The 25,858-nt window shown below is 40.1% G+C and overlaps 1 protein-coding gene across 2 annotated transcripts in view; it reads right to left on the bottom strand.

Moving 5' to 3' along the window:
* Positions 1-25,858, bottom strand: part of COL9A1 (collagen type IX alpha 1 chain) — a 71,944-nt gene that overhangs the window by 43,885 nt on the left and 2,201 nt on the right. Inside the window, exons 5-12 of one of the 2 annotated variants that reach the window (XM_013952390.2) lie at positions 18,203-18,599; positions 9,424-9,501; positions 8,703-8,723; positions 7,467-7,532; positions 6,891-6,926; positions 6,700-6,762; positions 2,529-2,582; positions 1,925-1,960 (exon numbers count right to left, since the gene is read on the bottom strand). In XM_013952390.2, the coding sequence (XP_013807844.2) occupies positions 1,925-1,960; positions 2,529-2,582; positions 6,700-6,762; positions 6,891-6,926; positions 7,467-7,532; positions 8,703-8,723; positions 9,424-9,501; positions 18,203-18,599 (751 nt within the window). Of the gene's footprint in view, positions 1-1,924; positions 1,961-2,528; positions 2,583-6,699; positions 6,763-6,890; positions 6,927-7,466; positions 7,533-8,702; positions 8,724-8,765; positions 8,941-9,423; positions 9,502-18,202; positions 18,600-25,858 lie in introns of those variants that run through there. The other variant, XM_067294125.1, reaches the window with a different exon arrangement.

Below are 25,858 nucleotides of genomic sequence, written 5' to 3'. Positions count from 1 at the left end.
AGAAATAAGATGCATCTGACCTTAATAATTAACAGGGAAATTATAGTTTTCAGTATTATCATGAGGTGGCTTCAGTAAATCCATCTTTTCTCTTACCCTTAAACAGCTAACAATTCTTATCTCATGGTTATACATATTCCTGCAGACGCCTTTAAATAGAAGGTTCAGCTGTTTATTAATCAGAGGCAGAACAGCTCTAAAGTCAATCCCTACTGAAGTTCACTGAAGTGTATCACCAGAAGACATGAAGTTTCAGGTCAAACAAAGATTACTAAACTCTCAACAATGGTCCAAATTCTCATAAGATTTATTGCTTTTACAGCCTCAAAATATGGTCACAAAAAAGACCTGAATCAGATAAATGCTACTCTGAAAGGAATCAGCAGTAACCTTGACAAGTTGGCCCAGTTTGCTGCTTTTCCATAGTAACATCTCCACCTCTAAGTTGAGATTAACCCTCTTTTATATGTTTTATATACCTGCTTTTCCTGAAGACTCTTACATTATTCTGTCTCACACTAGTCTGTCAATGATGAGATAAAATAATGTATACTTTCCCCAACTCTCAGTTCCTATTTGAGTTGAACAGTTTTTCCTATGATATTTCAACCTCTAATATTTCAGTAATTATTACCCATTTTTCCTCACATCCAGTAGTTCTTTTTATAAACAGTTTTTCTATACCATCTGAATAATGAACCTGACAAAGTCAACCTGTCTCTTCAATCCATCTGCACATTTTAAGATCTATTTCAAACAATTCAGAAATTATTTCCCTAACTACTTGGCAGCAAAAAAATGAAAAGAAACAAAAAACAGTCAAAATCAGGCCTTTCAGTCTACCTAGAAGTCTTCTGTGACTAAATTTATATGTTGAGTCTATAGATTGACCAGCTGTTATAAAGTATAACCTATTTATTCCAGGCTCCAGATTTTCAGGTAGGAAACATGCATCTATGAAAATTAAATATAAATGTCCACACAGAATGATTCATCTTAAGCCTGAACAAGTCTTTCATGTAACCTCTTCAAGAATAACAATATAATTTCCTCTATGGCTGAATATCAAAATGATTCTATAAAAAAATGTAATAAAAGTTAATAGTACAGCATCAAAAATAAAAAGATACAGTCAAAGCTACAGAATTTCGTGAAAAGGAATGCTATTTTGGAATACAATGCATTTTCTATTTAATCCCAACTATTTCTCCAAAAGGAATCTAATTCTTAATTAAATCAATTTATTCTGTGCAGCCATATGACAATTTTAGACCACTCATGTTGTTCCAGTAGCCATTTTATTTGATATTTTCCTAGTTTCCTATATAAACTGAGTTTCTGCATGCCAGCCACCATCCACTTCTCTAACCCTGCAAATTCCTGAAATTCACAGTTCTTTACAGCCCCCAAAGATAGATGTTAAATCTATCTGCATGTAAATCTGAGCAGTACTCTTCAAATGTCCTTTCTCATATTTTGTCTTATTTTCAAATGGAACAGCACAGGAACTCCTATACTGCATTTATACTTCAGTCATTCCAACTTTTAAACACATGGTAAGAAGCTGAAACAGTAAAGACTAGATTAACTTATCCACATAAAACATGAACTCGCCTGCCTCCAGAGCCTTTGCACAGAGATGGAAAGCAACAGTAACTATCCTTCCAAAATATGCAGCCACATCACAGATACTCCCTTCTTTTTTACAGCATGCAAACTGAATATGCCCTCCCCAATAATGAAAACTGCACATTTTGATTTGAAGAAAAGAAGGCTTCTTTACATGCCACTTTATAAACTTACGAATTCTCTGAAATCTCAGAAATATTTTCTTACTTTTCTTCACTACATTTAGCAATAGGAATCCTTTATATTGATAGTTAAGGTCTAAAAATCCTCTTCATATAGGAAATGTATTACTTACTGGAAATCCACGACCACCTGGCAGTCCTGGCTCACCCTGAAAAAGATAAAAATGCAGTCTTTCTAGTTTTCTATACAACATACAGGAAGATGCTCTTGTCTTTTGGCAGGTATCATTTGGTAGACATATTCCGCAAACATTATTCACTTTAATTAATACTATACTAGTTTCAGAGAAACTTGATATAAAGGAAAGACTTAATATTCCATATGAAAAAGACAGCATCAGGCCCTTCTTTTCCCAAAATAATTCAAAGGCATTGGTTACTCTGACTTCTAAAGTGTATTTCTACATTTTCTTTGTCTGATTGCTGATGAACTCAAGATTCAGTGTTCAGGTTCCCACCGTGACAGCACAACACGATGGAAAGAGTTTTACGGTTACTGAAGATGGTAAATCTTAATGCCATCAATGTAATGCCACTCTCCTTTATTGCTGGCTGAGGGTACCATGTAAGAAGGGCCCAACAGCATCAATACCTGTATTCCACATGTGTTTTAATATTCTAAGAAAGGCTGCAGCACTGCATTAGTTGCATACAAAAAAAAAAAAAAGTTGTTTAAAAAAAAGCAGTCCATAATTTAACATATAATTTTGCTTTTACCTTCTGTCCTTTTGGTCCTGTTGCTCCACGTGATCCATCAGGGCCTGTAAGTCCCTGTGAAAGTAAGGTATAAAATGTTAATGCAAAGGTTACTTGTGTTCTTTTTAATCCCAACAGAAAACATTCTAAAACATAGAATAATTAACCTATTACATGAGATAAATAAGTAAGTGCAGGAGACTTATAACTCATATGTCTATTCACATGTACAGTTGGAGCAGAGATACAGCTCTACTTTACATTCAAACACTGCCCAGGTTCAAAGTACCAGTTTCTGGTGACCAGCATCAGTGTTTGTGATATGTGTCCTTCAACAATTATTCAGCTAAATTACAATTAAACCAAACGTAATCTGAAATTATCTAAAATTTCTCCAAATCAGAGAAAATTACTGGAATGTGAGACTGATGAACTTAGTTCATGGCTCAGGTTAAAAATCACAAATCTCAGTGTTTTCCCTTTCTAATAAATTTCCCATATTTAAGAACTGGAAGAAGTGTCAAGATTCTCAGGACAACTGAGTATCTGAAATCACTCAGGGAAGACTGGTGGCCTTTCATAGAAGCTTTCTCATCCCCTTTCTCCACACGTGCATTTCAATGGGATTTTAAAAAGTGAATTTTCAGATTGTCCATAAGAATTATGTGTTACTAAAATCAATTTGTACAGACACAGATTTGGGGATTCTGTTTACCTTCACCACACATCAGGCCATATTTTGGTTCAGCGAATCCTCAGGAGACAAGGACTTAATGACAATCAACCTTAACTATCCTAAAATAAAATATTGCTCATGGTTTTAAATTCTGGGTCCTATTTTTAAAACAGGGAGTTATAATCATTTGGAGCCAGGGCTTAGCACTATACATTTGCAAGTCACAGCTACATGGACCAGCTGAAGCCTTGGCTGACTAGGCAAACAGTTAAACAGTTTATTGCAAACAGCTGTATCCTGAGAATGGACACAGACATGTACATGGAGAGTCATAAAATGATGCAGATGAGTTTCCTGAACCACATAGAGTCTTCTGTGCATCTTTCCCTCTTTTGTATCACTAAAATGCTGAAATACTAATTACTGAGGAAGAAAACATAGGCAGAAGTTCAGCAATAGTATCAGAAGCCACCCTGAGGAAAGTTTTCCCCTTCCTTCTTGTCAGCCATTATTAAAGGACAGAAATTTATATTTCAGTCTCTTTTCCCTCAGGCTGGTGGCTTTACTGAAGCAATGCCCGCCATGACCTCAGTCTGAAGACCACATTAGTCCACATCAGCAGCCGCTGTACCTTGTTATTCAGTCCTGAAGGAAATGACATTCCTCAGCTTTCCGATGGCCACACAGGGCAATTAGGAATAACTAACAAACTCACATCTCCTTGGGGAAGAAGCAGCTATGGGGGCTGCCTCAGCTTATATAAACTAGAACATTCTCTATTGGCCATATCCTCTGAATGAAAAATCAACAAGGCTGCCAGGCTAGGCTTGAGGTTTCTCTTTGGACCATACTTGTCTATCTGGCTAAAATCAAAAACCAATCCTGATATTGTAACTGGGAATTCACCCAGAGTTCTTTTGTTTTCTTTTGCTTTCGACATTTTAATCAACTTATATGACTTAGAACTTTCCAGAGCTCCATAAGAAAAGCCTTGCTTTTATGTTTGTCCAAAACTTTCCTTTTCTGGTGCACTTCTAACAATTCAGTGTTGACCCAAAAGGATGTTTTCTCTGACAATTTGCTTTCTAAAGTCTACATGATCATTATAGGCAATTATTGTGCAGGATTTTTACTCACTCTATTAAACCTGGCACTGAAATAATTTTTGAAAGAGAAATAAGATTTAAAAAGTCAGAACTGTCTTTCCAATTAAAAAATACGAGAAGGTATTATAAACCTAAAACCTCAATTAAAAGTGGAATGCACAGTGGGAGTACAATTAAGTCCTATGTTTTGTCTTCAACTGAAGAAAAAAAATTTACCCTTTCAGAATACAGTATTTTAGTATTATTGTTTCACTCATCCACTAATACCAGGGAACATGCAAGTGCAAACAAATATTAAAAGCTGGTGTGAATTTTAAAAGCTTTGCTTCACAGGAGTGTGTTATTATGAATTCTGGTAATGAGAACAAAACCATGCCTTAAGTGAAAATTATAGGAGGCAATGATTTTTAAAGATATGGTCTGCTTATGGGTTTTTTACATGTACAAATGGGTTGTGGCCTGCATTGCTCTCAGAAAAAAATGAAGCTGGTATGAAATACTGTATTGGCAAGTCCATTTCCTCTTAAAAATATAGAATTTTGACAGTCTAACTACAGATTGTGTTAGCTCCATCTCCACTAAATATCTTTCAATAAACAAACAACATTAATGGACAACATTAATGGTATTGTAATCTTCCAGAAATATTAGGCCTTTTAATTTATATCATTTTTAATATTCTCTAGTTTATTAATTTGCCACACATATTCTGTGTTTTTTACATTTTAATTTATAAAAAGTATTCTACCACTTATGTAAATTAAACATCAGTTTGCCTACATTCTGGCATAATATCCAAGTACTAATGCAAAAATTGACTTCATAGCAAAAAATGCTTTTAAACACTGGTCTCAAGAGAAATATGAAAAGTTTCCCATAATGTAAGGAGGTATTTTTATTGCCACTAATTTATTCAAGAGATATAACCAAACATTCCATCAACAGTAGATGATCTTGAACCTTTATTCTTCAGCTTCCACAGAGAAAGGAAGATACATTAGCAGATATAGGCTCTGCAATGGCTGAAGTGTAGGTGGGGGGTTCAGAATAACAGCAGTACTGAAATCATAGTTTCTCCCAGAAACACAGTTTAAAATCATTGTTAAGCTTCAGTTGAGTAAAAGCATATCCATTCACTTTAATAACAGAAGCTTACCTAAATGGTTTTCTGCAGTTATAAACTCCTAAGTTTCTCAGTTATGCAGTACAACAAATACACAGGCCTGCATACTATATATAGGTATCATCAGAATTTTATTTTAAATTACTGTGAAGCTGATGTATGTGGTTACTGTTGTAAGTAAACTGCAGTCCTTGGAAGACTGGTTCTCATTATCATAATTTGTAATGTAACATTTCCATTATGATTTTATTACAGCTTGACTAGCTACTATAAAAATGTCATAATAGAAATATTTACAAGCAATAGAGGTATTTCTTCCAGTTCACATTGCATGGTTACAAATTTAAAGCATCCTGACTGAACTCATCACGACCGTGGTATACTAACTACACGCTGGATCCTCCCATTTTATCCTTTTTGTGAGCAACAGACTAATTAGATCTTTAAATAATTAAAAACAACCTCCCCTTCCCCCGTTAAACGTCACCTTTCCTTACCCAGCCCACCGCCCCCGGCCGGCCCCGCCTCCCGCGGTGACCGTTACGGGCCGGGCGCGCGCCGCCGGGCGCGGGCGCCCCCTGCAGGCCCCCCGCGGCGCAGGGGCAGCGGGTCTCTCCCGCCCTTTGTGGCTGCCCCGGCTGCGGCGCCCTCTTTGGCGCGCCAGTGGCGCTCTCGGCGGCAGCTAGCCCCTTGCTGGGGTCTGCCCTCCGTGCCCTGCTCCTTGCTCCTCATGGGGGGACCTGAGGCTGCTTCCAGGGGACTGAGGGCCACCCCAACCCCAGCAGGTGGAGCAAGCCACAGCCTTGAAGAGGGGTGCTGTTATGGAGATTTCCCTTTCTTACCCGTCTTTCACTTATCACTGAGCTCCCTTGCTCTCTTATTGTTTCTTAGAAATAGGGCTTGCTGGGGACCGAGGGTGCTGTGCCCGTAGCACCTCATGCAAGCCTGTGCCCAGCAGCATGGCCACCTGCAGGGCCAGTATGTGTGACCCTTCCAGGGCTCCTTCGGTCCCACTGCAGCAGCACCCAACAACCCGCGCTCTGTTGCTCCTCGGCCGCCTCTGCCTGCCATAGGGCGGCTGCGGAGCCCGGCTGCCCCGGCTCTGTCCCTGTGAGAGAGCGCCTTTCAACCTGGAGAAGGCGCCTCTTCCACCGCGCGCGCTGCTGGCCCTCGCTGAAAGTTGTGGGGAAGCCAGAAACCTCAAAAAGAGGTCACGCTTTTACAGAAATAGACTAAAACCAAGTATTTTTCCTAAAAAAAAATCCAGAAAAAGTCAAGTGTACTCACATCAGCGCCTGGCTCTCCGGGCAGGCCAGGGGATCCTGCTTTGCCTGCGTCCCCATCTGGCCCCTTCAGGATTTAAATGGACAGTTAAGTAAGTTTCAGAGGAGGAAGCAGAGACAGCGAGAGGAAGAATAAACATAACTTTGTACCTCTGCTCTTGCAGGAGGTAATGCAAAGTAGCCAAAATCACTTACCGGTGGACCTGGGGGGCCATTAGGACCTCTCTCTCCCTAACAAGACACAAAAGGGAAGGTGTCAGTCAGAGCAACAAAGGCCTTTCATGGTCCCTCATGAAAAACACTTATTTACAGACTATGGATAAAGAATAATCCCAAACTGATTCTTATTGCAGGAAATGGAGAAAAAAAACACATGATCTCTGTTATAGACTAATCAGAATAATCCCAGACAGTTCTGACAGGAATTGGCAGAAAATACAAAGCAGCTGCTATCAGGAATAATCCCCTAAATGCTTATCATGCTTTAATAGGAGTGATACTACATAATTCCTTTTGAGATTAGAATTATAAAACCCCTACACTCCGTTAGGTCAAATAATCATAGCATATGACCACGATTACATGTAATAATAATCCTGTATTTTCCATATGGCAGATGATCTGAAATGCCTTTTTCCTCCTCCCCCTTCTCAGCCCCCCCCCCCCCCCCCAACACCTGAGAGAGGCAAATTCAAGCCTCCTCAGGGTCAAATGCTGATGATGAGGACTACGCAGGAGGCATTTCCTAGGCAGGGCGCGGGAAACACTTACATCAATGCCATCAATACCGGGAACTCCTGGGGGGCCTGGGGGGCCTGGTGGACCAGGGGGGCCTCTCTAACAAGGAGTTAAAAAAAAGAGCAATTAGATCTCAGCACACCTGCAGCAAGGTGAAAGCGAGTCTGGGGGAACAAGCACAACGGAAGAGGGCTCCTTTGGACTGGTCAGGGAGTCACGGTTGATGAGGAGGAGCTGTGTCCTTACACCAGCTGTGTCAGGACACGCTAGCCCTATCCCATTTTAGTTTTAGCAGCTGGCGACAGCGATGACCTCGCTGGCTGAATGGGGTAAGGTGCTGAACCCCTCGGCTTCATGCCTGCACCCCGCAGTGCCAGCAGGAGGTGAGGCTGGAGGAGCACTGGTAATGGCAGGGCCACAGCAGCACGGAGGGGAGCTTTGGCTCCCCTAATCCCGGATCTGAAAGCCACGCAGTAGTGACAGGGTGGCAAAAATAACAGAATGATCTTTGCGAAGCAAGCACTGAAATTCACTAAGCTATTCTAATTACTCATACAGCCAAAATGAAAGAGACAGATTTCCTAAGACTTTGTGCCAGCAAAGGAAACTTAAAACAACTCTCCCTGCTGCACTGTGTTCACCACTACAGCACTTTCCCTTTTACCTCAGGATTACATTATGTCTACAGACGTGGTAGTACTCGGCTCCTGAGGGAGAGATATGAGGAAGCGCCGCCTGCGCGCGAAAGCCGAGGGCCACGCTTTCTCCCTGAGCAGCTTCGCAGGTCTCCGGTCCCATAATGGGGGGTTCTGCTCCCCTCGCCACGCTCCGGCTGCCCAGTGCGGCCCTCGCAATGGGGCTCTGTGAGCGCGCCACCGCGACGCGGCCCCGCGCCCGGCCCCACGGCGCTCCGGCTGCGTCTCAGACCCAGACCAGTCTTTCTAGTAATAATTCAGCCGGCGATATTTTTAGATGGAGTGTAAGCCCTGCCATCCTCCTGGGCACTGGCATGGTGCCCCCCAGGGCAGCCCTGTATAGGAGCGCTCGCACAGGACACCCACCTCCCTAAGCTCGGCTCTCCTTTCCCTTATAAAAGGGCCAGTGTTGTGTCAGAGTCAAAAACGTAGCTACCACAGAGGAGAAAAGGACTGAAAACCCTTCCCTGTGCTGGGACCAGGGCATGATAGGAAGCTGCCTTCAGTTGCCTGAGGAAACTTCACCCAGAGCCTTTCCCTGAGCATAGAGCACTGTCCCTTCCCCCAAACTCACCTCAATTTCTGTCTGGCTTATCTGCAAAGGAGAAAAACAGAGTTAAAGTCAGAGTAAACTTACTTGAGCCAGGCAGAGGCAAATAATTTGTAGAAAAAGCCCCAGAGGCAGTGGGGCCAGGCCCCAGACATCCCTCGCCATGGTCTAGAAGTTCTTTAGGTGCCTCCTGACACCCAAACCCCCAAGTGTGCCCAGCAGCCGAAAGGTGAGCCCTGCTTCAGGCACCCCTCAGGTCGGTTTATTAATGGCCTTGGAGAGGGTAGTGGGGATTGGAGGAAAGCTGAAGGCTGGGAAGGAAAGGATTGAATGACAGCAGCTCCTTTAACCCTTTGCCCTGCTGCTGTTGCTCTGGGCATGTCCTTCGCCTCCTGCCACGGGTTTCCCTCCCTAACGCTCTCTGGGAGCTGGTAAGGGAGGCAGATGCAGTGAGGCATCTGCAAAAAAACTCTCCTCTCTGCAAGGCACATGTTTTAAAAGTTTCTGTCCCAAATAGTTGGTAGGAAAAAAAAGTAAGAAAGTCACGGAAGAGTTAAAATGAGGCTGCCACTGAGGGGGGTTGGATTTCTAAACGCACCAGATTCCAGACAGGTATGTTAAAAATAGACATTGCTGGCCATAAGGAAGAAAATGAGGCTACTGTTGGCTGCTCGTGCCCCCACAGGAGATACAGACTTCATGGCAGTCCGGTTATCCAGAGTGCAAGGATGAAAACGCCGCTCACCCTGGCTGGAAGCTCACCACAACCTTCTCTCTGGGGTCGAAGCGGGTCACAGTGAATCACCATCCACTGGATTTCAAACTGCCAAAGGAGAGAAAGATCACATTAATTCAATGTAAATGTTCACATTTGCAAGGTTTTAATAGGAGGAACACTGATCAACTATCAGTATGTTTTAAAAGGCGGTTTTTTAAAAAAAACAGATACGGCTTTGTGGCTGCTGAGATGCTACATTTCACATTGAACAGGAGGATGGTCTGACTCAGCCACTGGGGCTTGCTCCAGAGCAGCTCTCTACCTTCACTCCTCCTTCCCCAAAGTTTGTAGGCATTTTAAACAGGGGACATAAAACTCTTGTAGGATTTAAGGAGAAGAGTTGTCACAAGCATTCTTTATAGATGTTGTTTACAAGCATAGGTGTTTTTTTTCATATTATACTATAGCAGTGGCATTATTAAAGGACACACATTCACAAAAAGATTTTCTCTAACTGGATGGTTATGTACATGAAGAATGATAGGTCTGAAGTCAGAAGGAGATAGTACGAGGGGTTTAAAAAGCTGGATCATATATGTAAACTAGCAACATTCTGCAATTGAATAGCATACACCTGTGAGATTTCATATCTTTAAATATTTTTATTCAGTGCTGGAAAATGGTACAGAATTAAGACAACCTCTTCCCAGAAAAAGCAACCAGGTCTCTCTTGATGTGCTGTATAGATAAAAAAATACATAGCCTTAGCTGAAAGTTACTGAATAGCTCACATATATATCTTCAGATGCATGCTCTTTGATATATAATGCAGCATGTGGTATTTTATGTACCAGAAGCATATTATATTGTGCATATTTATTGCATTTAAGTTTTAAAGTCTTGGATTTTTTTCCCTTCCCATCACACAGTATCAGCATGGCTCATGAATCCCTATTGAATAGTTTATCCAGTGATTTCTCAACTTGCTGATAAAATTCAGAGGCACCTACTCCTGTCTTTCTTATAGATGGCTGCGGAGTGGGGTGCAAAGAAGGTTTTTCTTCTGTTGCAGCATGGAGTCCTAGTGTGGAAAAGACTGGGGGGGGGGGGATTCTGAGAAGCTGAAAATAGAAGTGTGCAGTCCAGGGGCTTTCACTTCCCATTTCACTGCTTCTCTGAATCTTGCTCCTTATTCTATTGAGCTAAAGTAACTTCCAGCCATCCTTTCCGTAACACAATGTCTCAATGCTTCCTGGCTGCCTTCCCTCCTCCTTCTAGCATATCTCATTGCTATCTTCAATCTCAGCCTAAAGCTCTGATGCAGAAAGCAGACCACCATTCTGAGATGCTTTCCTCCCTGCCAACTTCCTTATATTGACTTAGTGGCATATTGGTCGCTATTTCTAATAAATGCTTTGAATCTGAAGTCCTTTAAGATCTCTGCCAAACACCCTCAAGTTCTTTTTGCTTTCACCTTCCCCATTCAGTGCTGCCACTCCTGAAATCCTTGCTATCGCATCTCTGCTGTAAAAAAAGTAAATACTTTGCAGTCATCAGTTTCCAGAGTGCTGTGAACAGAGCACAAAAGAGGTAGTACTCTAGTTTCTTTTACCTGTTCTGTGTTATCTGACACCACTATGTCAGAGTCAATTCTTTACCTCTTTTATCCAATTGTCATTTTAAAACTGTTCCCATTCCTTAAGAATAGACAACTGATTACCTTAATATACATATGAAAGAATTGAATGTATACTATATTTTAATATTGATCAGGATGCCATACAATAATAAAATTAAGAGGAGGTGTAGAATCTGAAGATGAAGATTCATAAGAAGGCATAAAAATGGGACTGAATGATTCTTAGATGATAATTTGTTTCAGACCATACAACTAGATTCCTGACTCAGGAATCATTACTCATCTCTGAAACTCACTTGCAGAGGGAAGGAGATCCATAATTGGTGTTCATAGTCTATTTCTGTTTTAAATTGGGGTTGACATGGTTCTAAGTGACACAATTGCCACTTTTTCTGTTACTATAAAAATATTACATTAAACTTACATTAAATCACATTAAAATTGAAAAGTCATCCATTCAGTAGTTAGGAAAAAACAGAATTAAGGTTGCCTGTAAAAGCTTAATTTGTACATAATCCAAAATTATGTAATCCCAAGCTTTTTACCACAGAGTCCTGCCTCATTCACTAGACAGAATAAGCAAGGCTGTGGAAATGGGTCATATCCTGCAGAAACTGGAATTTTGGGAGTGAATGAGGCAAAGGCCAGTAGAAAAAGAAGGAATGGTTTTGTGGAAAATGTAGTTAGATGCCACTGAATGAGTGGATAGTACTCCTGTTTTTGCCTCATTCTTACATAATGCTGGCAAATTATTTAAACTGAAATAGCTACATTCGACCACAACATTCTGCATTATTGGGGCTTTTTTGGATGCCTGAAATGAAATATCTGGGTACAGGTTGTGCAAAAAGATTGATCAGTGACAACTGTAACTGAAGTCAAAGGTCTTGAGCTGTGTTCTCAACTTATAAAGTGATACAAAATTTCTAAGTGGTCTGAAAAATGTCTTTTAAGACTTATCACCAGCAGCCAACATCTGCATCAGCAAATTCTGGTTATAGACAATTGTTGCTTCTTTTTTGTCTTCTTTTGTCCTTTTTTTGTTTTTTATACTAAGGTGAGAAAGATGTGAGAAGAGAAAATGTTGGGAATGGTTAAGCTTTGATAAGTGACTGTCCAAATATCAATATTCACATCAGAAGAGAATACTACTAGTGAACACATACAATTTTAAGTTTGAACCCAGTTTTTCAAGTTTGAACATAATTGGAATTAACATAGAGCATGGTAAATTTAGGAATGAGATTATAAAATGTGATTGCTTGCTGTGGTAGGGACTTGACTCACCGAGCCAGGAAATCCTTTTAGTGTCTCATATGTTATCTTCCAACCTTCTTGCATGGCCAGTGAGAAAACTATTTGTTTTGTGTTTGATAACAGGTTTGCATGATGAGTATTAAGTAAGGCCTGATTACTCTTATGAGATTAGGACACAAAAAAGTCCGAATAAGTGAGGCAGGCATCTTACGCAGAAGAATTACCTAGCATTATTTATAAAATATTGTACCATAATGTGAATGTGAAAAGAGTTGAAATAGTTTGAACAGCCCAGTTTTGATTTGACATTTCTTAGTTCCTCGTGGCTTGGTCAGACAACATAAATACACTTTTTTCAAACAACGGTTGCTTCGTAAATTTTTTGCTTTCCACTTTTGCTATTGTTTTGAGGTTATGTAAACCAAAGATTGAGCTGAAAGCTGTTTCAATTTTTAAAATTTAAAAGTAAAACCTTTTTGTTGGCAAGGTATTAAAAGGTGATTGGCCTCACGTTCATTTAGGAAAGGTGAAAACAGAGCAGATATGTCCTAGCCTGGGTACCAAGGTACCTTTCCCCACACTAGCATTTCATAATCATCTTGTTGATTACATTAAGCTGATTTAAAAGATGCCACTATTTTGAAGATGTCTCATGCAGATGTTCTATCAATACCAATCTAAACTGTTACTAAGGATGAAATACAGGTATGGAGTTCTCAGAGATGAACCCCAGAAAAATCTGAGGTAATCATAAAGCATATTTATAAAAATTAAATCCTTTTAGTGGTATTTAAGACCCATAGGTTAATATTTTTGATATCCATTTTCCAAGATTCCTACAGGATTTCAGTTTCATTTTAATTTCCTAGTCAGTACATACAGATAATTGGATTAGTTATATCTATCTGTTCATGGTTTTATCTTCCTAAATTCGATGGAAATGCCCTTTCAGTTGTCTTATTAGTGCTTTAAAAAAACCTGAGGGAGATAAAGGCTAAGGTAAGATTTAAATGAGGCCTAAATATCTGCAGTAGTACTTGCAGTATAGCAGCAGAAATCACAGCGAGGCATTCAACTGTACCATAGCTTTGAGGAAACTTGTGACACTCTTCTGGGGTAAGTCAGGGCACAGCTGTGGCTCCCTGTGCCTCCCTCGCCTCAGGGATGAGTCAAGGGAAGGCAGCCCTTTGGGGGAGTGCAGTTCAGCTCATCAGCTTTCAGGTAAAGGTCCTCTAAAACTTCCCATCAACAGTATCTATGTTTGTTCTAGGGGAAGTCTGCTCTCTACTGTTTGTACATTTATTCTTATGGGACCAAGAATAAACTACATATATTTAAACATATCTCATTCCAGAGGCATTTTAAACATTTGTTATCCATTTTCCTATATCTCTGTAATGGCTTTTTAAAGCTTCGCTTTCCTTATATCTTTTTCAAAGCCCTAGAGCAGTACAGCAAATTCTGATGTTATTTGACCTTCCATAGCAAGGGTTCAGCCTTTTGAATGTGAGAATTCACAGTGGGGGGGGGGGGGGAGAGAGAGACATGAAGGTGGAATTCTTTGCAATGGCATAGTCTGAGCCATGGTGCAAGTTAATCTCTATTCAGCAAATGCTTTTAAGAAGCTTCCTCTTAGATGTTACAAGCCATGTAGCCGCACTAGTTAGTAGTATTAAATATCAATTAAATAATGATCAAGGATCAATTCTAGCAAAGAGTTCACCATCTATTATGAGCAGATCAGGGTAGGGCCTCTGAAGTCAAGGAAACTAAGGCAATTTACATCATCTCACAGCAGTTAATATTTGAGCAATAAGAAATGAATGTCCTTACCTTTTTATAACAAACATGTGGCTCAGGAAGTTCTTTTTCAGTTTTGGAATGATGATATATCTATATTGCTTAGTCTTTATAGTGGATTATTTGAATTACTTTTAGATAAAAAAAAGAACTACTTTCTTTTTTTAACCTAAAAAGCATAAAATGCAGCAGTAAACCTGTATAAAATTTTGCCCTCTATAAAACATTCCAGAAATCCTGGAATAAATTCTTGTAAAGGCTCAAAGGCAAGCCCCAGGTTCTAATGGAGCTCTTGTCTATTACTCTCTTAGGCAATCATAGTAACAACAAACAATAAAGAACCTCTTTTAAAATGACACATTTTATAGTGAACCTATAAGAAGCTGACCTATTCTGAAAGATAAATAGAGCACTCAGAATGCTGCAAAAAAAAAAGAATAGGAAACACATAATTTATGTCCTTTAAAAATTATACCACTGGAAGTAATATAGTTTAACAATGCATGGAAATAAATTAGAAATTGTGCCTGGGACATATTAAATAACCAGGACTGGTGAGATGTTTAAACTAAATATAGTCAAGCAAGTTAAAGAATAAGCCTAGAAAATCCCCAATAATATATTTATTTACTCCATTTAAGGAGAAATCAAAAAGGCAGGCTAAAACATAGACTTATGCAATATAAACAGCCATTTTAAAATTAGCAGTTCATCAAATTGTGTATTTTCTTCACCATGTTTTCAGAGCATGTGGTCTTTATAAGATCAGGTTGCATAATATCATTGTCAGTTTTGACATCAAAATATATACCATGCAATTTAGTCTAGTGAGTCCTATGTCAGCCCCACAGTTCTGACTGAGTTAAAGAATATTTCTGGACATCCAAACTAAGTTTAAAAATTTTATGTGGTCCTTACCCACTTCCTTTCCTGATAATTTGTTCCAATGCTTCATTACTCTTTCTGTTAAACAATGTGCACCGTATTCCTGTTTTAAGACCTGCCATATGCAAAGATTTGAGCTTTTTCATGAAGTACGCTTAGTCTTACTGAGTCTTTACATAGACACTCTAAAGTTGTAAACAAATATTTTGGATGATAACTGATGAATTGTAAAAATGACTTAATTCCATTTTGTTCTTTCATCCTTGAAGGAGGTGTTCCTGTACTTAACATTCCCCCTGATCTGAGCTAGCTTGACACTGTTGCCTAACAATGTAAGTGCTTACACATAGATGAGACAGAACTTAATGCTTGAGTTTAACATTTAGCTATTCAAAACCTTCTTCTAAATACCTCAGTAGCTAGAATCCAAATATGCCAATTTTTTCACCAGTATAGTGTCACAGGCACCTAAAATTCTGCTACTACACAGGCCCAGAAGCTGCCACCAGGAACAAAGTTAGCAGTTATATTATACTTAAACATTATCTATATGCTCGAACTAGAAACCCTAAAAACACCCTCAAACTAAACACCCCTACAAGATGTCTGAAGGGCCCAGCCTAATAGGTTTGCCTTATTTGTATGCCTTACTGAAAAGAGCAAGTCTGTGCAGAATACAGTGACATTTTTACTCAAAATATGGCTGGAGAGGAAGAGGGATAAAATTTCCAAAATTTGCCTGCAGCTTTTTCTGACCTTTTTAATCCTAGCCAAAAGATCAGCCAGGGCACCAACACAGAATGGGCAGAAATCTGAGTTCTGAGCCAAGGTGACTCTGAAACTGCTTCTCTCTCCTAGTCTGTAGGCTGCTGCTTCTATTCATTACTTCAAGAGGGAATAGGACCTCTCTTGCTTTTAAGAAGGATGGCTATATGTCTAACTTGAGGGCATCGTTTGCTGTAACACTATAAATTAGGTGTTTTAGTACTATTACCTTGATACCTATAACTCTCTATGCATTCAATCTATTTAATTTAAATATCTTTCTGAAGGGGAAAGCAATATTTGAGTAGCAATTCTTACATCCCCTAAAACATGCATAAAATTTATATTTGCATTATCCCATCCACCAATCATCCACCAGTATTCCTCAGACCAGACAGCAAAGCTAAATACATATGCAGCTAATCATTACATTGATTGTCAACTCCAGCATTACTTTTGAATGGTATTTTAAAAGATTAACTTTTGTTTTCAATAGAATTTATGTAACTTAATATTTCCTAATCAACATCTCTAGCAACATGATGGATGGCAACTTTCTGGCACCTGTAGCAGCTTTCTGTCACCATTTTTCAAGCAGAACTAATTTCAGTACAATACAATACAGTTAGCTATACATACAAAGGTGACAAAGTATGAGATATTTCTTATCCCGCAAAATTTGTCTTTTGAAGTTTACAGAATGCTAATTATCCTATGGCCACATTTTTGGCAAATCATATGGAATACAGTTAATGCAAGATTATATCTTTCTTCACTTTGCTCATTTTACTTAAAAACTGATGCAAATCTTCAGTATAGCTACGTGGAAAACAGTTACAGTATATTAAGTATCTGATTTCTCTCTTGCCATTCAACCCATTTTGAAATGAATACCCAATATCCTATACTCTTGCTATTCATGTTATGTGTTCCTAACACACTTAAAGGGGATCCTTGGAAAATGAACAAGACAATATATGGAATTTTGCAATGTTTTGTACATTTTTTTTCTCCTATATTTTTAAACTGTTTCCTTGCAATCTACAAAACAAATTCAGAAATAGCCTTCACAAAGTCTTAAATGTCATTTAGTGCTATCATGGGACAAAATTCCTGCATTATTCAACATAAAGTGCAATAATATTTCTCATTAGCTGAGAAAACACTTCCAGAGATATCTAAAGACAAAATGCAGATGTGACAGCTAGAAACTGTTTTCTCTCAGAAATTATAGGTATGCAGCTTTTTCTATATGCTTTTTTTATTAATTGCTCATCTCTGAAACAAAATCAGATAATCAAATAATAAAATCCCTGAGGATTTTCATATTCAGTTTTCTTAGTGGAAGGGCACAAAAGCATTCAATATTTACCATATGTCACTCCCAATGATACTTTCCCCATCAAAGTAACTCTCCGCGCACTGTGGTAGCCTGAAGAGGATACTTTTAGCATTAAATGCACTAGAGGGATATAGAATCAGCATTTCACTGCCTACCTCTTACTGTGCAGAATAAAGGAGCCCTCATACTGAGTCTAGGTATCCTCTACAATACATAGAGAAATTTAGATATTTAGAAAGGGATTCACAGAAGCAAAGATACAGGATTGGGTTTTCCTGAGCTGGCCAGGAGAAGGTATCTAGTGGTGGGTGAAATTTTTGTCTCAGGTCTGCTAGGCCCTTCAGTGGATCAGGTCTAGCTTCTAATTCTACTCTTATCCCTGATAGGATTCATAAGAAAGAACACAGTTAGTTGTCTACTCCAGGTCAACCTTTTTGGAAAAAAAATAAACTAATCAAAGAGGAAGTGCTACAGTCAACATTATCATACCTGGTAGCACAATGATTAGAACAGTCTTTTGGGGATAATCTCTGATTTACAGCTGAGATTTAAATGTGGGTCTCTTCGTTCTTATGTGAGCCTCAGAGTAGATCAAAAAGATACTGTCACTCCCTCTTACTGGTGATATTCCCATTTTATTAACTATTTTAAAATATTTATTGTGCCAGAGACAGGGTTAATCAGCTAGCTGATGGCTAGTGGACCCATATGAGAGAGAGGTCTTGGATCTTGCTGAGTGAATGCTTTGCTCTGTCTTTGGTGTGAGTTACAGGCCGCAAGCCCACGTTCTGACACCTCCTTCTGGATCAAGCTCCATAGAAAAGATAAGCAAGGGAATACCCAGTCGATACATCCAGACAGAGCAGAAGTCAGTGACAGAAATGTGGATGTCTGAGACACTTCGCTGCTGAAACTTAGACATAACCAGGATCATGTCTTGCCTTACACGGTTTATATACATGAAAATTTAAAAAGCAAAGCTAGTACTTACCTACCAAAGGATTTATTTTCTTCCATTTCTGCTTTCAGAAGGCTTTTGAAGATGCATTCCACAAAAAAAATAATGTGTAAAGTTCCTATAAAGCACTTTTGGCAGTAATATAAATTTTGAAACTTACCGGAACTGAAATGTGAGGATTATTTTTAAGTTTTCCAAGCACAGCAAAGCCATCCATGCTGATTTTCCCCTTTGGTTTTATGTTTAAGGATTCTATTTTAGTACAGTCAATAAAAAGTGTGACACTGTTTGCTTCCACACTTATCATAAGCTTGTGCCATTGGGAATCAAACAAGAAAGGCAAATGCAAAAATGATGCCGTTTGGAGACTTCCATCCAGTCCTTTATAAGAAAATTCAACACTTTTTGTTGGACCATCAAGATTCACTCCAACTTGTTCTTTTCCTGAAGAATCCTGGATTTGCCAAATAGTCCAGTATTTCTGAAGTGTGGCCCCCGTCATGCGAAAAGTAGTTAGAAAGGAATATTCGTCAGGCAATCCATTGGAATACAAAGCACTGTGTAGGATCGAAATACAGTAAATTTGTTGTGCATTTGTTCTGAAAAGCTTTACATACCGTCACAGAGCAGTGAGAATCAATTATTCAGAGGAACCATATATCGGCCACACTTATCTGTGCTCTTATATATGAAGAGTGCTGAAACAGGATATCCTTTTAAATCACTAGCATTGCACTTCATTTGGCAAAAGGAGCCAGTTCAGAAATGTGGGTTCTTCCTACATTATACAATATTTATGATGACTCTTTCTAACTGTAATGGATCAAGCAGCAGCAGACTAGCACTTAGTCACTTAGTGTGATTTTATAATTGACAAGGTAGATAGTCAGTGCAGAACTGTTTTGTTTTTGAAGACATAAGAATACCTTTGCAAATGCATTTTCTTGTTCAGCCTAACAATAACCATTTCATTAATCTACTAGCTATCTCTTCAGCAGAAACAAATCATTCCTTTGACAACTGTACACGTAGTAAGAACATGCACTTAAAATGTATTATATCCTGTGACATTCAAGCACAAGACTACAAGCAACAGGGAACAGATATGCTACAGTTAAAATTGTTCATTGTTTTGCAAGTCCTGTAACATATGCAGTTTGGAAACAAAAACAAATAAGAACTATCTGCTGTATCACTGTCTAAATTCATGATGTGATTTTATCTCAAATATGTCAGTGAATCCAGTAAAGTATTTAAAAAAATACACTTTTTCACCTTCGATGGGTGGTAAAATTGTAGTGTCATAATCTGATTGACTGAATACATTATTTATCCTCTATCCGCATTTCAGACTGTTTCAAAAAAAGAGTTGTTTGACTAAATTTTCTTAAGCAGGGAGACGTGCAGAGCTATCTGGTGGCCAGCATTCATTCAACTTCTTAGGCAAGTAGGCATTTCAAACAAAATTATTTTCGAGTGGCAGATCAATCCTATACCAGCAGGAATTTAGCTATTAATGAACCTCTGTAATCTCAACGACTACTGATGTAGTAAGAGAGTACTTGCAGACAGCTCGTCGTGCAGCGTTAATGTGTCCCAAGCTGTAGTACAGTCATATTCCAGCAGGAGACGGCACAGCCTCAGCAAGATTTCAAGTAAAGGCAAAGCCTGACAAGCAGCAGCAGCTTCACTCACCTAATAAACCAAACTACACTGCTAGTGCTTCTCCTCCTTCCCCAGGACCCTGCAGTTTGTTATGTACCTCAGCTGCAGGGCAAGCTGGTGGCTGAGGAGGGGAACGTCTAGGTGGAAGATACCACATTACACAAGGCGTAGAGGCAAACGAAGGTGGGAGAGGGCATTCCTTGCCAGTATCTTTAAAATGCACACAATTTGCTATGTCTCATTACATCTCTGTTGACAGAGCAGTCTGTCCCAGCTGGTCTTGTGCTATAACATTTTTATCTAACTTGTGATATTCTCTCATTGTTTTGTTTAAGGTTGCATCTTGCCATCTTCAATGCAAATGTCAATGTCTGGGTGTTTTACTTTTCCTCCTATGCTGAGCCCTTTCCAGTGTTTACTACTCTGCACTCTCCTTCCCTTTGTTAGGCTTCCAGCTTAGACAGCATATTTATATTTTCTTTCCTGCTGCAGGAGCATACTCTCTCTCTGTTCAGACACATTCAGCCTCTTGCTAAGGTCCTGACCCAGCTCAGCATGTCTTTTATGGACCTCTGTTTTCTTCTTCCTCTATAATCTCTCTTAAACAAGTATTTCAATTTCCTTCTCTGCTGCTAAATCCTTAGCTCATCTCATTTCTTTCTTTGGCTGCTAAATCCTACTGTTTGTTCTTGCACAAGAGCTGTTTTTACTACTATCCTATCCAAGGTGTTATTGCTAGGTTATTTTTTAACTAGCCTCTATGTGACATTTCACTTTCTCTATATCAAGTTCGGTGGCTCTAGAGGGTCTGATATGCCACCCTCTACAGCTAAAGGCAGTGTTGCTAATCACAGATCCTCCAAGGAGAGAATTTCATGCTTCCCCTGCACTGAAAAAGTTTTGCTGTCATGGCAATACTGGTTAAAATATCACACACATTCTCACCCCACTTCAGCTGACATAACTATACCAGCAAAAAAACCCTAGGTAAACGTAGTTACACTTTTTTGATTAGAAGATTGTTTATACCAGATTGGCAAAAGGGTTCTTTGCACTGTATTTAGCTACATCGTCAGTCCTTTAGAAGCTATCATATGGGCCCTCCTTTTTCAGAAGTTAAAATAGAAAAGAAATATGTTAACTTTTTCAAGTGATGCACAAAGCAGAGAAATGGTTTAAGATCTTTTGACATTGGTAAGAAAAAGCCAAATTATAAGAAATGTATATAGAACAGTAAAGATAAAAAGTCAATACATAAACATGCATATGATAACTGTTCAGCAATCAGAAGGGCTGCTGCCTTTAGACTAAAGTCTAAGTATCAGTAATGTGACTCAACAATATTAAACTTAGTAGGACCCAGTGACAGAAAGGTGTTCTGCACAGGAGTGTTATTCTGCAAGATTTATATGTATAATTTCTTAAGTAGAGCAGAGACAAATTTTCATCTCACTTATTACGATAGTAATGAAAAGCAATTCCACTGGTTTTAGTGATATCAGTACATATTTTTTCCCAAAGCCTGTGATCTTTATATAGGCAAAAGCCTACTGAAGTCAGCAGCTTAAAATGTTAAATAATTAGAAACTATGGAAAACTTATAATGATATTTAAATAAACAAGGCAGCAATATAACCAAGATATGTCATCTGAACAGGCAATGAAAAACCTGAATAGTCCCATTGGCTTCAGGATTCATTAAGAGCAGCAGCATATTTTCAAAGGTTAGCTGTATACTCATTTAAATACTACAACATAACCTCTTATTATAAACCTGTTTCTCTACGAGCTAATTTCTTACTGGGCTCCATTGCCCACAGTGATAACTTAATCCTTGCTAAATGAAGGCTTTAAAATGTAAGTACAATAGCTGTAGAAATTCCTCCAGCCAATCTCATGGTAATGCATTTTCATATAGGCTTGGGTGCAGGTTCCTTGGCTCAAGCTGGAAACTCTGGTATCATCACCTCCTGAAGCCACTCAGGATTGCAGCTGATCTCACAGGCACAACCTGGCAGCCCTCAAATAAGCAATAGCAATACACAACCAGCTAAGCCTTGTTAAAAGAAACTGTCCTAAGTCATTAGCCAGAAGTAATTTGCTAGAACTCATTAGCCTCAGCTGGTCTTTGATCTTCAGAAACATCCAGTTCTGAGATAATTATTACTGTTATGAGCTGATTAGCTTCTTAGCTGCATTTTGTCTTTTCCATTACTGTTTCATCATCAATATCAATGGAGCGGTACTGCGCAGGGCATCTTACTTGTAATGCAAGAGGAAAAGCAACTAAAGAACTTTGGTGACTGGGTGCAGAAAGTCAGACCTTCAAACATATGCATTTGAGGGTCATTACTCCATAGAGAAGCATTATTCCCCCCAAAAAACCAGGAAAATCAGGAAATCAGCCTATGAAATTCTTCTGTGTATGTTCCAAAACTCCTGATAAAGCTTTATAAAGTTCCTATTTTCATGTTAAAATTTCCTATGATATAGTATTTGCTTGTCATGTCACCTGTTAAAGTGGTCCATACCATACCACAACCCTGAATATAAATGCTGTTCAAGAAGTACCTTGATTTTTTACATTATTTCTACTGAGGTCAGAATGCAGACAAAGAGATATCATTTCTAGGTTCGTAGGCTACCTTCACACTACTAAATTAAATGTGCCCAGGACTACTCTTTGATACAAAGTTCAGCTGGCATGAAAAAGTTTAAACCCTCTTACTTCCAAAACACAGTGACCCCATGCAAACTGCTTCCTGGGAATGGCCCATGGCCTATACTAACTCCCAAGCTGTGCTGAGGAATTTAGAAGGGTGCTAAGCAGTCTGGGCCAAAACCATGCCAAGGTCTTGTCTAACAATTTAACAGTATAGATGATCAAGGCTGAAGATCTTGGAATGTCACCTGGCATTAATTTATACACACAGGTGTAGACATAGGGCGCACATTGCAACACAATACCGTTAGTGTGATTCCTGCTTGGGAGGTCAAAGCATTAAGATTCCACTCAGTGCGTAAAAGTGCCTGGCCTTTTTCCCCACGTAACAGAAGTATCCTCAATGTATTCTGGTGTGCTAATATAATATTTTTAAAGCTTTCAATTAAAAAACAGTGCAATTATTATCCAAATTTGCAGTATTCATTTTGCACTTGCTAACTAGTGGATACCTCCAATAGATTATTAAAGTAAATTGAGAAATGACAGGCTCAGTATATCAGAGACAATGGGTATGAGTCATGGCAGCTTCACAGAAGTTATTGCACTAAGGAAAGAACACTATGTTGATTCTTCAGCAGATTTTACACTAGAAGCAACAAAGGCCAATGGAAATTTATTTGGATGATGGCAGAAGCTTAAATCAAGGCTTGTGTGCAATCATTTTTGTTCATTCTGTTTGACCAGCTCTGTGACTTACCTGGGTTATACTTCTGGATCTTGGCAAGTGTACTAACCAGCAAAAAGACCAAGTTACAATTTAGTAGCTGTTTAAGGAAGCTATGTAGAAATAAGGCATAAGCTATTCCTGCTTTATTCAGCAGAAGCTGAATAAATATGCAGAGCCATGCCAATCTAATTGAGCTCACATTCCTGGGCCCTAGCCACTGTAACATTTACTAGTTTGGGCTAGTTTAATGACCATAGGCTAGCCTAAATTTATTTTCCTGTTCCTGATAACCGCTGACAGAACAGTGAGGGTCAGGCCCTCTGTGCTGATAGTGTAACTGGCTGGCTTGCCATTTCCGTGCACGCATGCACCCTTCCATCCCTCACAGCCCTCGAACGCCTTACACCAGGAACTCTACTTAAAAAGGGAGAGCCCTCCTTATTTCATAAGGCACAGGACCGCTGCTCCCGTGGCCGGCCAGCTCCCTGGTACGGGTACAGCTGCTCGGTGAAGAAGGTGTGAGAGCGGTTGTCTGACGCGGAGCAGGCTGAGCCTGCTGTTGGCTGACGTGATGGCTGAGGAGCCCTCCGCAGGAGCCCATGCTGCACTTGTGCCTCCATGCGTCACCTCCTTCAGCGTGGGAAACGGTGGTCCCTGGGTTTTACAGGATGGCCCGGATTTTGCCTCCGCGGTCTCCTGGTGGAGCAGGAGCTCGCAGCGCCAGAAGCGCGTACCCGAGGGGCTGTGGCATCCTGGACGGGCGGGTCACAGCGCCTCGGGCGGACCCGCGGAGCCCCGCGGAGCCGGCGGCGGGGCGGCGTTTCAGCACCGCGGGCGCGAACAGCTCCGCGTCTTGAGGGCGCGGGCGGCCGCGGTGGGGCACAGCCCCACGCCTGCAGCGGCGGCGCGCAGCGCTGCCCGCTCGCTCCCGGCAAATACTAAAATTATCATGAGGAGAGCGCAGGTGGAGTGAGGAAAACGCCGGCAGGGCTCCCAGTGGCTGCACAGCTCTGGGCTGACAGAGCCAGGGCTATGCCAGTGCCCTCACAGATGCTCAGTCTTATTCAGGGTGGTCTGCATAACTTACTACCTCCTTTAATGCTCCTCGGGCATTAAATCACTACAAATTCATATCAGTAAAATCCACCACCCATACCACATTGTATAAATGATGTAGAGGTGTTTGCTGTTTTTTTTTTTTTAATTTTTATTGGAACTGGTGCTAGGCTAAGGTGGGCCTCTCCTGCACTTTTAGCCTCAGTTACCTACTCCCAAACTCCTTCTGAGCTTAGTGAGAGGGGCACATGGTAGAATAACACTGGAGCAGAGCAGCAGGACTAGGCTCAAAGACAGAGAAGCAGCGCACCAACTGCACTAGACCACTGCCAGGACTCAAGGCTTAACCCATTCCCTAAGACAAAACACACTGCTCAAGTGCAGGTGGCTTTTTAGTTTGAGCTGGCACCATATTTCAGTTATATGATGAGCTAGCATTGCAGTGGAACAGCATAAAGCTGACTGGAGGTACCAGTTAGTGTCTTGAATGTGATAAATTCATGATACTACAGCACCACCAACAAGCCAAGAAACCCAGTGCAGGTACTCAGCTCATATGCCATGGCATACTGACACCGGCTTGGTCACAGATAACTTGTGTCTATCTGGCCTATATCTCCCTAGAGCCATTTACAACAGTGTACCTAAGTGACCTGAGCTAGCTTTCTTAAAAATTAAAATATTGACAGCATTGATAGCTCAGACTGTTTCTGAGCTAAGAAACAAGAGCTGGGAATCTGAAAATCTCCCTTTTTTAATGAAATGAAGATCCCATTTACTCTCTGTTGTTGGATTCACCTTTATACACTGGCAGCCTTGATTTGCCACTGTAAAGGAAAATAGCCATGAGCCCTGTGTAACCAGACAGCTGAGCCTTAAGCTACTGGCTTAACCTAATGGCCAAGAAGGTAGCAACCAGGGAGGACTGGAGCAAGAAGGACTTATCAGTGGTAGTTGGAGTATGACAGAAACACCTTGCACTCTGATAATCCCCAGCTGAAACAGTAGTCCAATTAGGGGCCTTGCCAGCTCATTGCTAATTAAAAGCATTCGTACTTACAGAAGGCACTGGACCAGAATCCAGACTTGCCTAAATTTGGCAAAAATATCTCTACCCTGCTGTACTTTCTCTATTCCTTCACCAGAGTCAATAGTCTGGCCCATAAAGCACAAACACAGTTAGATTCCTAAATCCTGGCTCTTACTGCAATTTGCCTGTGACAAGCTAAAAACAGTTTTCATCTTTTACAGATTGAGTGGAAATCACCCAGGAACACACATTTACCCACTATCCAAAAAGCAAAATTAACCTACCATATAATCAAGCAGCTTTTATCCTACCTTGCCCCTGCAGTCCTTACATGAGCAGAAAGATCCCTTTGTTCCAATGTCTTAAGAAAACTTCCCCCATTTTCCTACTGTTTTTTGCCTCCCTATCACTTTTTCTGTCATTTATGATTGCTGGCATCAGTTCCTAGAGGTGAACCTCTTTCTTTCAGTGAATCTCCAGGCATCCTGAGCACTACCACTGGTAAAGGAAAGTGGAATTCCCTCAAATTGCTGTTACAGAATCAGTCTAGACTGGTGCTGTCAATAAAAAAAAAAGTTGGACTCATCATTCCTATTCCAAGAGCTGTGCAAACTAGGAGATCCAGATGAGGAGAGGAGCTATTCCTTAAATAATAATATGGCAAAAGGTATAT

This window comes from Apteryx mantelli, chromosome 3, assembly GCF_036417845.1.
Source record: "Apteryx mantelli isolate bAptMan1 chromosome 3, bAptMan1.hap1, whole genome shotgun sequence".
NCBI lineage: Eukaryota > Metazoa > Chordata > Aves > Apterygiformes > Apterygidae > Apteryx > Apteryx mantelli.
This window is presented reverse-complemented; position numbering and strand designations above follow the sequence as displayed.